The sequence below is a fragment of the Melanerpes formicivorus genome, unplaced genomic scaffold, assembly GCF_026170545.1.
Source record: "Melanerpes formicivorus ecotype bairdi unplaced genomic scaffold, bMelFor1.0.p_v2 SCAF_89, whole genome shotgun sequence".
Taxonomy (NCBI): Eukaryota; Metazoa; Chordata; class Aves; order Piciformes; family Picidae; genus Melanerpes; species Melanerpes formicivorus.
In genome coordinates, this window is record NW_027142441.1 from 1,999,123 (window position 1) to 2,011,811 (window position 12,689).

Here is a 12,689-nt window from a genome sequence, read left to right on the forward strand (position 1 = left end):
TCTGCTCTGGGGGAGAGCACTTGGGGTAAGAAGGGGAGAAATAAGGGAAGGTCTCAGCCTTGTAGGTGATTCACAGCTAACGAATTAATAGAGCAGAAAGTCAGCCTCAGGGGAGCTTAATCTCCAGAGAGGGCTGCAGTGGTGGCAGTCCCTCCTCACCCAAGTAAAAAGCCACAGCTTTTGTGTTTTATATCCTGCTAAAGGCTACCATCAGGAGCCTCATTTCGAACTCCTGCTTGGATATGCTCCCCACTTTCTGAAACCTTTCTTTTTTTTCCAGGCTAATGTCTGGGGGTTTATCTGCAGCTTCTCTCTGAGTCTGTTTGAGTTGTTGAAGATTTCAAGCAAGCAGCACTCAGTCCATTTTTAAGCTCTGAGATAGTGAAAATAAAAAGCCTTTTCCCAGGGTAAATAAAGAATTTCTGGCATCTTAACATTTTCTGTACCCTCCAAGTGGCTGCAGTGGGAAAATAGCATTTGCCATGGAAATTGTCCCCACTGAGGTATGACGCTCGCAGCATTCCACTGGAGTTTTGTTTTGATTTGATTTCAAATCACTCTGTGAGCTCCTGCTGGACACTGGCCGCAGGCTTTGCTCTTTTGGTCTGCACTTCTGAGGCACAAAAGCAAAGGGAGCCTGCCCTGTGTGTGCAGTCGTGGCTGGTGTTGGCCTGAGCCATATGGTGACCAGATCCTTACCCTGTGCAGTGCTGCCTGTCCCTGGGCTCACAGATGCAGCAGAATTGACTCTGGGTGTGCCTACGCTGCGCTGTTTATACAACTCTGCCCTTGTCTGCTGGCAGCCAGCGCATTTGTGCTTGCACTGGGGCAGACAATCCCTTCCAGATTACTTCCTCCCTTGCAACAGTTTGTTTTCAGATCCAACTCCATCAAACCAGGCCTTTGCAAAAGTTCCCAAAGGTTCCTCTTTCTAGCTCATTCAAGGCAATGGAACAACAACTGGGTACCCATCTCTTCTGCTTCACTCATCAGGCACAAGCAGCAGTTTCTCCTTCTGCGTCCAGTGCTGGATGCAAAAACCCCAGCACTTGAAAATGTGCTGTGCTGTAAGAGGAAACAGCAACTGCCCTTGGTCAAGAAGCTGGGATAAACTGAAATATGCAAGATTATGTCCCAGGAGCCTCACATCTTTACTAAAGCCAGTGAGACACAGGAAAAGCACACAGATTTATATGTGCATGATGCACTGGTTCAGCAGCTACAGATGTCCCAAAGATACTGGGGTTTATTGTTTTAGTATATCCACAGCAAATTGTCTAGGCTATTTCAGTCCAATTTTCTGGGGCCCTCAACACAAGAAAGGCATGGACCTGATGGAGAGGGTCCAGGGGAGGCCACAAAGATGATCAGAGGGGACAGGCTGAGAGAGTCGGGGCTGTGCAGTCTGGAGAAGAGAAAGCTCCAGGGAGACATCAGAGCAGCTTTCCAGTATCTGAAGGGGCTCCAGGAGAGCTGGGGAGGGACTTGTGACAACTGCTGGGAGTGACAGGATGAGGGACAATGGCTTTAAATGAGAGCAGGGGAGATCTAGGTTGGACATTAGGCAGAAATTCTTTAGCGTGAGGGTGGTGGAACACTGCAGTAGGCTGCCCAGAGCCCTAGTGGAAGCCCCATACCCAGAGACATTCAAGGTCAGGCTTGATAGGGCTCTGAGCAGCCTGATCTAGATGGGGATGTCCCTGCCTAATGCAGAGGGTTGGACTACATGACCTTTAAAGGTCTCTTCCAACCCAGTGCATTCTGTGATTCTGTTTCACTTCTATCCTAGCTCACACAGTTGGCCTCATGCTGGAATCAGCACTGGGCCTGTTCTCTGTGCACTAAATGACATGGTTGATGTCTGCCACCTTTCCTTGGGTGCTCTCTCCTGTTGGCAGAGCATTTCAGTGTGTTCTCTACTCAGAGCACCTCGACCTTACAGTCTGCAATTCCTCGAGGATCTGTCTCAGTGCAGAGCTGAGCCCCCAGGGAGGTGAGGGAGCTGCACTGCAGTCAGCAGTGTGACTGTGGCTTTCCATCAGCTCCCCACAGCCAGCAGTGTTCAGCACCTAACCCAGCTTTTTTTCCTTTGGCAAGTACCTTGAGGTCAGTGTTGGTGTGACTTTATCATTGCCTAAAGTCAGCTCAGGTACATCTGCATGAGCAGCCATCAGCCCTTGCCTGAAGTGGGGAGCTCCTGCCAAAGGCCTTTCTGTTGCACTGGTGAGCTTTAGCAGTGGCAGAATGTTTTGCCCAAGGACTGGGTTTGTTGACCAGTTTTCATCTCCCAGCTTTGAGCAATACTGGCCTACACTTTTAAGTGTCCAGAGACTTTTAAGTGTCCTGAGGCAAACCTGAGCCAGTTCTCTGTGGCAAACAAAGAGGGTGGTGGACCAAAGGCAGGCTTAATGCAAGGGGACTGAGCGGCTGCAGGTTTCATGTTGACTAAAGAGGAAGTTGAATGTGAAGGTAGAGCCTGCACTGCTAACCTGGCTGAGCCTGGGGAACAGCAGACAGGCTCCTTTCTGCCTCTGTAGCTCTCCTGAGGGCAGCAGTTACAGCAGAAACTGATGTGCCCTGGCCTTTTCTAGCACTCTCAGAGTGTATGCCTTCAAAAGCTGCACAGCCAGCCCCCTAAGCAATCCGGAGGGCCTTTGGCTTTGCCACAGGATGCTTCACTCAGTTTTTCTGAGCTTTTTCACCAGAGGGTTGGGTGACAGCACCTGCTGAGGGAGGGCCCTGCTAGCACTTGTGGAGTATTCCACTGCTCTTGTGCTCTTGCTGTTTGCTCACTTCCTGAGCTGTGCACTGCTGAAACCTCCTCTGATGCAGTCTTACTGCTCTGGCCTACACGAGTGCTGCCTGCACCATACGCTGTTACAGCTGCTCTTCAGAAGTAGGATCACAGGATAGCAGAATCACAGAATCACAGAATCACAGCATCACAAAATCGTTTGGGTTGGAAGGGACCTCCAAACCTCATCCAATCCAACCCCCTCTGCAGTCAGCAGGGACAGGTTGCCCAGAGCCCTGATGAGCCTCACCTTGAATATCTCCAGGGATGGGGCCACAGCTACCTCCCTGGGTAAGGTATGATGCCTTCACAGAACCCACGGAGTAACTCTACTGATTTTAGGCATTTAATGGTAAATTCCAATCTCTTGCAGGTTAGTGTCAGTTTGTCTTACTGGTACCACACCAAAACCAAGAGCCATATCTTATAATCCAGGCAAGAGCATGGATCTGAGGACTGTGATTCCTGTCTCCTTAAGGATTATCTGCTAGGCACAGCCAAACACATACATGGAGGCACTTTCATGAATTAGAGACAGGCTTTCAAAAAGAGAAGAAATTTATCTTTCAGGGTTGCATGCTTGATCAGCTCGGTGTTATCAGGGCATGCATAAGTTAAGTAACCTCCATTTCACTCAACAGAAGCCAGCTCAGTTACAACACAGGTGACACAACTGTAGGAAGCAGCAATGGCTGATTTTAGTCTATTTGTTATCAGGAAGCACAGAACAAGCTGCAACATCACATTCAGTGCCCTGACTGGCTGGGTAGGATGGAACTTCCCACGGTTTCTGAGTGGTCAGTGCTTGAAATGCACAAGTTCCTACTCACCCAGATACAAAGAGGCTGATGCTCATGGAAACGGGCTCCCAGCCCCAAGCACTGGATCAGAAACGATCACATTGTGCTCTGGAGCTACAACGTGAGCACTGCCACCCCAGACACTTAGCCCATACCTGCTTTTAAAGTGACAACTGATTTTCCCTTTTGCTTTTTGCAGCCACAGCCTGCCTTTTAGGTTTTGAAAGCAGTGCTCAGAGTTTCCTAGACAGCTGGGCGAGCACCTCCCACACAAATTCTCTTCTGTTTGAGACAGATAGAGGAACACTTTTACTCCACTGTAGCTGTGAGAAAAGCCCACTCTGGCAGATGTGTTTGAAGCACTGAGCTTGCATGCAGCTGGGCACAAACCTCACCATAAGACTGGAAGAGGTATTTGGGTGTACTGATCCAGAAACAAGAGCCTTTGCTAGCAAACAGGTGAGGCTGGGCCTGTGAGATCTCCAAGCTGCCCAGCCAGGGGGTTGTGCTTCTCTCCACTGACTGGGCCAAAGCAGAGCCACTGTAAAATGAATGAATGCAAAGATGCAATGGGGAAGTGAGGGTAAGACCTGTGCACACTTGTTGAAGGGAGGCCTGGGCAGGAGAGAAGAAGTCTGACATTTCCAGGAGTCCCTGTACAGTGCACAAAACAGACAAGCAGCTCCTGGAGCCCAGCTCAGGGTGACCTTGCCCACTGAGCTGCAGATTCAGGCTGCTCTTCCTTACTCTATTACAGACCTCATGAATTTTGCATTCTTCACAGCTAGGTGCTTCAAATCACCCTGGTGAAGCCTGGCATCATCCCTGGATATGTTGTAATGCCTAAGCCAGGTGCCCAAGAGCACTGTGAATTAAGGCTCTGTATTTCTAACGATGATTTTAATCTTCTTTAATATGAGGGATGTAAGAAGCACTTTCTTTGTTAATTCAGGAACTACTTGCTGCATCACTTATGAAATGGCCCCAAGCATACACCTGGTAGCCAGCAGAGCACAGGGGTCGTTCTCTTTGGGCAACGGAGTATGTCCATTTCCAAGAGTCCAAACTTTCCAAATCAAAGTGCTGTGGGAAGAGGCAGCACAGCACAGGGGGAAGCAAGCAGGAGTGTAGCATTGCTGTAGCATGTATTTTTGCTTTAACTCTGCATGTTTCTCACCAGAGAACACAAAGCTGCAGGCAGCTGCAGACGAGAGAAAGCAAACTGCAGAACGCCCTCTCTTTTTTTGCCCTCTGAATAACGCAAGGCTGCAAGCAGTCAACACCCAAGAGCAAGTAGCTCAATGCCTTAGCACTTTGCTGTAGATCATTTGTTTCTTAACCAGGGCTTGGAGAACACCTCTTAGTGGTTCAGGTTTGCTACTGGCAATGCTCAGTGACCAGAGATTAATGGCTTGACATTCTCCACATAGCTGTGACCAATCTTCATCAAAATGCAGTGGAAGGCAAAGAACTGAAGCAGCACAGCAGCCTCTGTCAAGTATCAAGCTGCTGTTCTCAAGCTGCCCCAGGGGAGGCTCAGGCTGGATCTCAGGAAATATTTCTGCACTGGAAGGTTCTCAAACATTGGAAGAGGCTGCCCAGGGCAGTGCTGGAGTCACCACCCCTGGGGGTGTTCCAGCAGCTGTGGAGCTATGCGCGGGGACATGGTTTGGTGCTGAGCCTGCAGTGCTGGGTGAGGGTTGGACTGGCTGAGCTTGGAGCTGCCTTTCAGCTGCATGTGTTCTGTGATTGTGTATTATTTGAAATAATGACTTTACCGAGGTTTCCTTATTTGAAGGAAAGGCCCCTGCTCGAGTTTGAGAGTAAGGTTTAGACAGGCAACGTGAAGCCACTCTGCACGGCCTGCGTGTTTAACGCTGTTCTTTCTGACTCAGGTGTACACGGCTCTTGCCAGGACAGAAACTGGAATGCTCTAAACTTCTGCTGCTGCGGAACGTGCCTCTCCTTCCGCGGGCACACAGCTGCACGGCTGGTAGCGATCTCTGGAAGCCCACTTCCCCAGCCCTCAGCATGGCTCCAGCAGGGCCACCTAGGGCCGGTTACTCAGGGCCGTGTCCAGCCGGCTTCTGCAGGCATCCCTGGGCAGCCGGAGCGGGGTGACCCTGCCGGGACCTGCTCCTCGCTGCGGCGGGCACAGGCACCCCGTGCAGCGCCCGCCCGCATGATGGCAACGCGCGCCCGCGGCGCTGGCCGGGACCCGCGCGCGCAGCTTCCCGCAGAGGCGCGGGGAGGTCGGAGGCAGAGGCAAGGCCGCCTTCCCCAGCGGGACGCCGGCACGTTGGCTCGGCGCACACCTCCGCCGGCGGGGCGCGGGGCCCGGCTGCGGGGGGGGGGGGCTGCGGGCGCCTCCCGGAAGGGCTCGGCGCCCCGGCGGGCTGTCAGAGCCGCCCCGCCCGCCCCGCCGGACGCGCCCCCTCCCCCCGCTCCTTCCTCCCCGCGCCCGGCGGGCGCTGCGCCGCGCGCGCCCCCACCGCGCGCGCCCCCACCGCGCGCGCCCCCACCGCGCGCGCCCCCACCGCGCGCGCCCCCACCGCGCGCGCCCCCACCGCGCGCGCCGGTGCCGCCCCGCGCATGCGCGCCGCGCCTGCCGCCCCCCCGTTCAAACAGGAAGGCGGACATGTTGGCGTCTCGCGCAGGTTCCCCCGCCGCCGGCCGGCCTGACGCGCTGCCCTCCCCGTGAGCCGCCGCTGCCCTCCCGCCCCGCGCGCTGCAGCCGTGGGGCGATCCCGAAGCTGCCCGCGCTGCCGCCCGCACGTGAGGCGGAGGAGCGAGGCGCGGAGCGGAGCCGGCGTTGGCAGCTGGAGGGGAAGGAGAGGGGAAGCGAGATGCTGCCGCCGTCTCTCCGCCGCTGAGGTGACTCGTCCCTGCCCGCGGGAGGCCTCTGCGTGCCGCCGGCAGCCCGCGGCGGGCAGGGCGCAGCCCAGGAGAGCGACAGCCTCTGCCCCGGCCCGCCCCGGGCTCCCTCCCTCTCTGCCCATGGAAGGAGCCGGCTGCGGGCGCTGAGACACGCCGCCGAGAGGATTTTCCTACGTGGGTGTTGGTTGTTTTCTCCCATTTTTGCCTTCCTGGTGTGCCTGCAGGCTTTTGCCGTTTCTTTTCTTTCGTCTTTTTTTTTCCCCCCTCTTCCCCGTTGTGTGTTTTTCGCCTGGTTTTGCGGGGAGAAGGGCTGCGCTTCGGAGCCTGGCACCGTCCCGCCGGCGCTGCTGCAGGGCGAGGAGCAGGAACCGCTACGCCGGCTGCCAGGGCGGCTTCCCGGCTGGGAGGATGAGGCTGCCGAGGCGCTGGGGTCCGAGCAGAGCAGCGAGGGAGAGGAGAGCTGCTGCCGCCGCGGCCTTGTGAGCACCCCGGCGGAGGCCTGCCTGCAGGAGCGGGGGAGCAGCGGCCTCGTCCTGCCCCCCGGCCGCGGACTCTGCCTCGGCTCTCGGCCTGGGGGAACTCGCCCCGGAGGCTCTGTGATTGAAGGGATTTGGCAGGAAGCGCTCCCCGGCCTGGCACCGGCTGTGCGGTTTCTCGTCTGTGCTCACTTGTTCCTGTTTTTTTTTACTTTTTCGTTATTTTTTAACCTTACTTTGCTCGGGAATAAGGGAAACTTTTAATCTGCGGAAACATGTCGACGGGAGAAAGTTTTGAGTCTCGGTTTGAGAAAATCGACGTGACTTTGAAGGACCCCAAATCCGAAGTGAACGTGGACTGCTTGCTGGTGAGTAGGGAGCGCCGGTGGGCGCCCGGCCGCGGCCGCCCGATTTCCTTACCCTGTGGGACCGAATCTCGCCCTCCCGGCTGAGTCACCGCCCGCTGCGCTCCGCGCCCGGGCTGTGTTTGCTCAGCGCCGAGCGGAGGGTGCCTGGATGGCTTTGCGCAGGGAGAGCGGCTGCGGTGCCAGGGATGCACCCGCCCAGCCCTGCCCCAGCCTGGCAGCCGCCGGCTCCGGGCTCTTCCTGCAGCGGCTGGCACAAGGGGCGGCGGAGGCTGTGTCCGGGGCTGACTCCCGAGTGCCCGTGGGCAGAGGCTGTCAGTAGCTGTGATGCGTGGATTCCAACAACTGTTTTTAAGAGCGAGGTCAGCGTGAGCTGTGGTTAGGCGCTGCGCCGCTGATTGCAGCCTGTGCAGCGCAGACGTTTGCAAATGCTAACGAATGACGTGTGAAACCCAGCCCTGCCATTAACGTGCCCTTAATGGGCAAATCGCCACGGCAGGGGGTTAAATGCGTTCTAAATTACTTGGTGTGCAAGGCTTGAGATAGAGGGCTGCTTGCTTATGGTTTCCTGCCTTGATCATATCTGGTGGTTCTATGGATCTCTCCAGCGCGGCCGGTGTTAGAATTGCATCATCGGAAAGCAAACCAGAACACGTCCTGGCATAAAAACAACATGCTTCGATAACTGCTTGACAAAAGTGGATGATATTTAAGTTGTGATGATACAAAGCACCTCCAGAAAGCGTACAGCAAATGCGGCCAGTTTGTTCGGGATGCAGCTGGGTGCTTAGCTGTGCCTAGGGATGCTCTAAAGCAGCACATTGCAGTCTGAGCAGTGCTGAAGTAGAGAATTTCTTTTCCTTGTAGCAAGTGATAGAAGTTCTTCAGTGGTTTTCTTTTTCGTTTAATGGTTGCCTGTTGTAAGAGAGAACAAATAGATCTGTGCCTAGGGTGGACTCGGGTATTTGGGTTTGGGGCGAGAGGGAGGCACGGGGGTGGAGATAGATCTTAATAATGGTTCTGCTGCTGCGTGGCTCTTAGCAGGAAGCTCGCTTGACCATAAGGTGGGGGAGAGGTCAACAGGCTTCAAGGAAAGGACCTGGAGAAGTCGATGGTGTTTTGTACTGTGCTTGTTACTGATTTGTGGATTCTGAAGTTTTGACAGGTCCAACCTGCAGAGCCCTGTGGAGACTGCTGCCACAAGGGAACATAACGCTGTCCCTTTCAGTTGCTCTTTTTGGTCTGGTTTCCAATCTGCCACCTTGGAGCTGCAGCTCAGGAGAGGTCTGATGGTTAGGATACATTGTGTGTGGCTTCTGAGCTCCGGCTGCTGTCCAGTCCCTATTCTGCACTCAGCTCTTTTGACAGGTGTCAGGAGCACCGCTCCAGAGGCTTTTGTTAACTGTGACTCAGTTTTCCAGTGCTTGAGTGCTGGCTGTGCCACGAGGACCTTCCTGCTGTGACAGTGAGAAGCTTGAAGGTATCAAACGTGCAGCAGTACCAAACGTGACACTGCCTTTAACTGTATGCCTTCACCTTTCAGCCAGGTGAAGGATTTTGCCCATTTCAGTTATCTTCATGGTGATTTGGAGCTAAGCTGCAGTCAGTAGGGGAATGACCTTGGGATGCTTCCTACCATGCTTGGGTAAGGCATGGCTGCCTTATCCGTGGCTGCTCATGGCTTGGATGGGTGGACACTTTGCCAGGTGAAAAAGTGGCTGGAAGGCCAGGCCCAAAGAGGTAACGCCAGTTGGCAGCTGGTCACCGGTGGTGTTGCCCAGGGCTGAGTGCTGTGGCCAGCTCTGTTGAACATAGTTATCAGTGATCTGGGTGAGGGGATGGAGAGCACTAAGCTCGGTGGCAGTGTTGATCTTCTGGAGGGTAGGAAGGCTCTGCAGAGGGACCTGGCCAGGCTGGATCACTGGGCTGAGAAGCAGCAAAGCCAGTGCCAGGTCCTGCACTTGAGTGACAACGACCCCATGAATGCTCCAGGCTTGGGATGCTGGCTGGAAAGCTGCCTGGTGGAACAGGGCATGGGGGATGTTGCTCCACAGCTGGTTGAAGATAAGCCAGGGTGTGCCCAGGGAGCCAAGAAGGCCACCAGCATCCTGGCCTGGATCTGTAAGTGTGATCAGCACTAGGGCAGTGATTGTTGCCCTCTACTTGGTACTGGTGAGGCCACCCCTTGAGTACTGGGTTCCATTTTGAGCCCTCATTACATGAAAGACTGAAGAACATCCAGAAGGTGCTGCAGCATGTCCAGAAAAGGGCAACAAAGCTGGTGAAGGCTCTAGAGAACAAGTCCTGTAAGGAGTGGCTGAGGGAACTGGGGTTCTTTAGCCTGGGGGAGGCTCCCTACAGCTCCATGAGAGGAAGCTGAAGCCAGGTGGGGGTTGGTTTCTTCTCCCTAGGAAGCAGTGCTAGGATGAGAGGAAATGGCCTCAGGCTGCATCAGGGGAGGTTTGGGTTGGATATCAGAAGAAACTTCTTCTCTGAAAGGGTTCTCAAAGCCTGGCACAGGCTGCCCAGGGAGGTGGTTGAGTGCCCATCCCTGGAGGTGTTTCAGAGAGGCAGAGCTGTGGTGCTTGGGCTGTGGTTTAGCACCAGATTGGGCTGAGGTAGAGAATTTTCCAACCAAACCAATTCTGTGATAGTTTGAGAACGTGGGTTTGCATCTCAGATCCTAGGAATGTCCTTAACAATTTATCACTTTTGGAAATCAGACTTTTGGAGTGTGCCTTTAAAGGCAGCTTCATTGGAACCATGTTGTGATGTTATCCCAGCTAGCCCTAATTACAGATTCTGGTCTTTAACACCAACCCAGTGCAGCTTCTGAAGAAATCAGTCTCTAGGTGAGCTTGGGATGTGTCTTGGCACTGTTTTGCCCTCTCTGCTGGCTGGACTCCTGCTTTGCTTCATTTCTCTCCTCCTGAGTTGGTTCCTGGGCTCTTTTCTATAGATTTTAACAGTTCCAGCACTTTTGAAACAGTTTAGATGTTTTACAGCCATTTCTTCCTGTGGTTATTGACCCTGCCAACCTCATTCTTTATATATCCAAGCCATTGCCATCTACATGGGAGAGCTCTTAAGGAAGAGCTCCTTAGGTGCAGGTTTAGTTGATGTGCCCTTCAAATAGCTTCCAAGGTAGAGATCCCTTCCCCTCCCTACAGCCCCCTGTTAGAGGGGGAGACTTGTCAGGCTCTGGGCCTGAAATAATGAAAACAAGATGATGTTTTTATGATCAGAGTACATTAAAAACTCCTTAAATCCAACCCCTTTTCCCCTCCCTTTGATTGAAGTTACGAATTGATGTTCATTGCTTTCACATTTCCTGAGCAGAGGTGGCTGGGGAGAGGCCTTGAGCACAGCCCTGTGAGGAGAGGCTGAGGGAGCTGGGGTTGCTTAGCCTGGAGAAGAGGAGGCTCAGGGGAGACCTCATTGCTCTCTACAAATACTTGAAGGGAGGTTGTAGCCAGGAAGGGGGTGGTCTCTTCTCCCAGGCACCCAGCACCAGAACAAGAGGACACAGTCTCAAGCTGTGCCAGGGGAGGTTTAGGCTGGAAGTGAGGAGAAAGTTCTTCACTGAGAGTTGTTGGCCATTGGGATGTGCTGCTCAGGGAGGTGGTGGAGTCCCCATCCCTGGAGGTGTTCAAGAGGGGATTGGATGTGGCACTTGGTGCCATGGTTTAGTCATGAGGTCTGTGGTGACAGGTTGGACTGGATGTTCTTTGAGGTCTCTTCCAACCTTAGTGATACTGTAGCTGTGTACCTGAGTGGTATGAGATGAGTAAGTGATGCACAAGGTCTCTGCAGCCAGCAGGTGGGATTCCATGCAGGTCAGCTTAACAGGCTGGAGATCCTTTAGACTTTTGGCTGTGTGAAATGGCTCAGCAATGCCCTTGGCTTCTCTTAAAGTGGCTTTTATTGTCTTCAGTTTGGCTTGGCTCTGCTTCTATCTTCACTCCTCTTCATCAGTTTCTAGCCCCTGCAGACCGAGAGGCAGGCATGGAAAAACCTCTCAACCAATCCTGGGATAAATTTGGGGTTTGTAGCAGTCCTAAGCTAGGCTCTGCATGCCAAAAAGCTTCCAAAGTTCTGTGTGAAGGGGTGAGAGCAGTGAGAATAGATGGCAGGGGGTGATGCAAAGGCAGGTGTCACTGCTTCAGGAAGCTGAGCCAAGAGCAGGCAGCAAAGGCGCTCTGGGGCCTGCAGAGCTTCAGTTCCCATGCTGCAGGGAGGAGGCCATCAGGCTGCCGTGTTGGGGAGAGATGGTGCTTTGTAGTGTCCTCTCCTTTGCAACTGTAATGAAAAGAGTAAGAACAATATGTTGCAACTGTCTGTAACTAAGTTTGTCTCTCTGGGGCTTCGCTGCACTTGATGTAGTCCTGAAATTGTAGCTGAGTGTCTTTTCTGCCGAGCCCGGAGGAGGCTGAAGCCCAGGCTGTGTGTGCAGCGTGTGCCACAGCGCCCTGCGGGGCTGCTCTCCAGGCGGGGCAGAAAGGTCTGTGGAGGCTGATGGCTCTGTTAGGTGGTCACACTGGTGAGTACCTCAGGTGCACTAGATGGAGCCCCTGGCAGTGTGAGTAGCCAGCTCTCAGCTTAAGCTTGGTGTTTCATTAATCACAGAATCACAGGAGGGTTTAGTTTGGAAGGCACATGTGGAGATCATGCAGTCCAGGGCCCTGCAGTCAGCAGGGACATCTTCAACTACAGCAGGTTGCTCACAGCCCCAGACAGCCTGGCCTGGAGTAGTTGCAGGGATGGGACATCTGCCACTGCTCTGGACACCCTGGGACAGGGTCTAACTACCCTCAGTGTGAAAAAATGTCTTCATCCAGTCTGAATCTTCCTCTCTGGTTTCAAACACTCCCCTTTGTCCTGTCAAAACAGGCTTTGCTCAAAGATTGTCCCTGCCTTTCTGATCAGCCCTTTAAGCACTGAAGGACTACCAGAAGGCCTCCTTGGAGCCTTCTCCAGGCTGAACAACCTGAACTCTCTCAGCCTGTCCTCATAGCAGAGGGGTTCCAGCCTTTGTGGCCTCCTGTCTCTGCTCCAGCAGTTCCATGCCCTTGGCTGGCAGGTCTGGAGCTGGACACAGGTCTCTGTGTGGGCTCTCAGCAGAGCAGAAGTGCAGAATCCCCTCCTTTGACCTGCTGGCCATGCTTCTTTTGATGCAGCCCAGGGCACAGTTGGCTTTCCTGGCTGCAAATGCCTGTTGTTGGCTCACACCCAGCTTTCCACCCACCAGTACCCCAGGTCTTTCTCTGCAGGACTGCTCTCAGTCCCATCATCTCCCAGCCTGCCCAACAATGGGCATTTCCTTGGCCCATGTGCAGGACCCTGCACTTGGCCTTGTTGAAACTCATGAGGATCACGC

At 54.0% G+C, this 12,689-nt stretch overlaps 1 protein-coding gene across 1 annotated transcript in view; it reads left to right on the forward strand.

Annotated features, from left to right (window-relative positions):
• The first annotated feature begins 6,352 nt into the window (after positions 1 to 6,352).
• Positions 6,353 to 12,689, forward strand: part of ROCK1 (Rho associated coiled-coil containing protein kinase 1) — a 123,145-nt gene continuing 116,808 nt past the window's right edge. Inside the window, exon 1 of the mRNA XM_068165492.1 lies at positions 6,353 to 7,315. Coding sequence (XP_068021593.1) covers positions 7,223 to 7,315 — 93 coding nt within the window. The 5' untranslated portion in view covers positions 6,353 to 7,222. The remainder of the gene's footprint in view (positions 7,316 to 12,689) is intronic.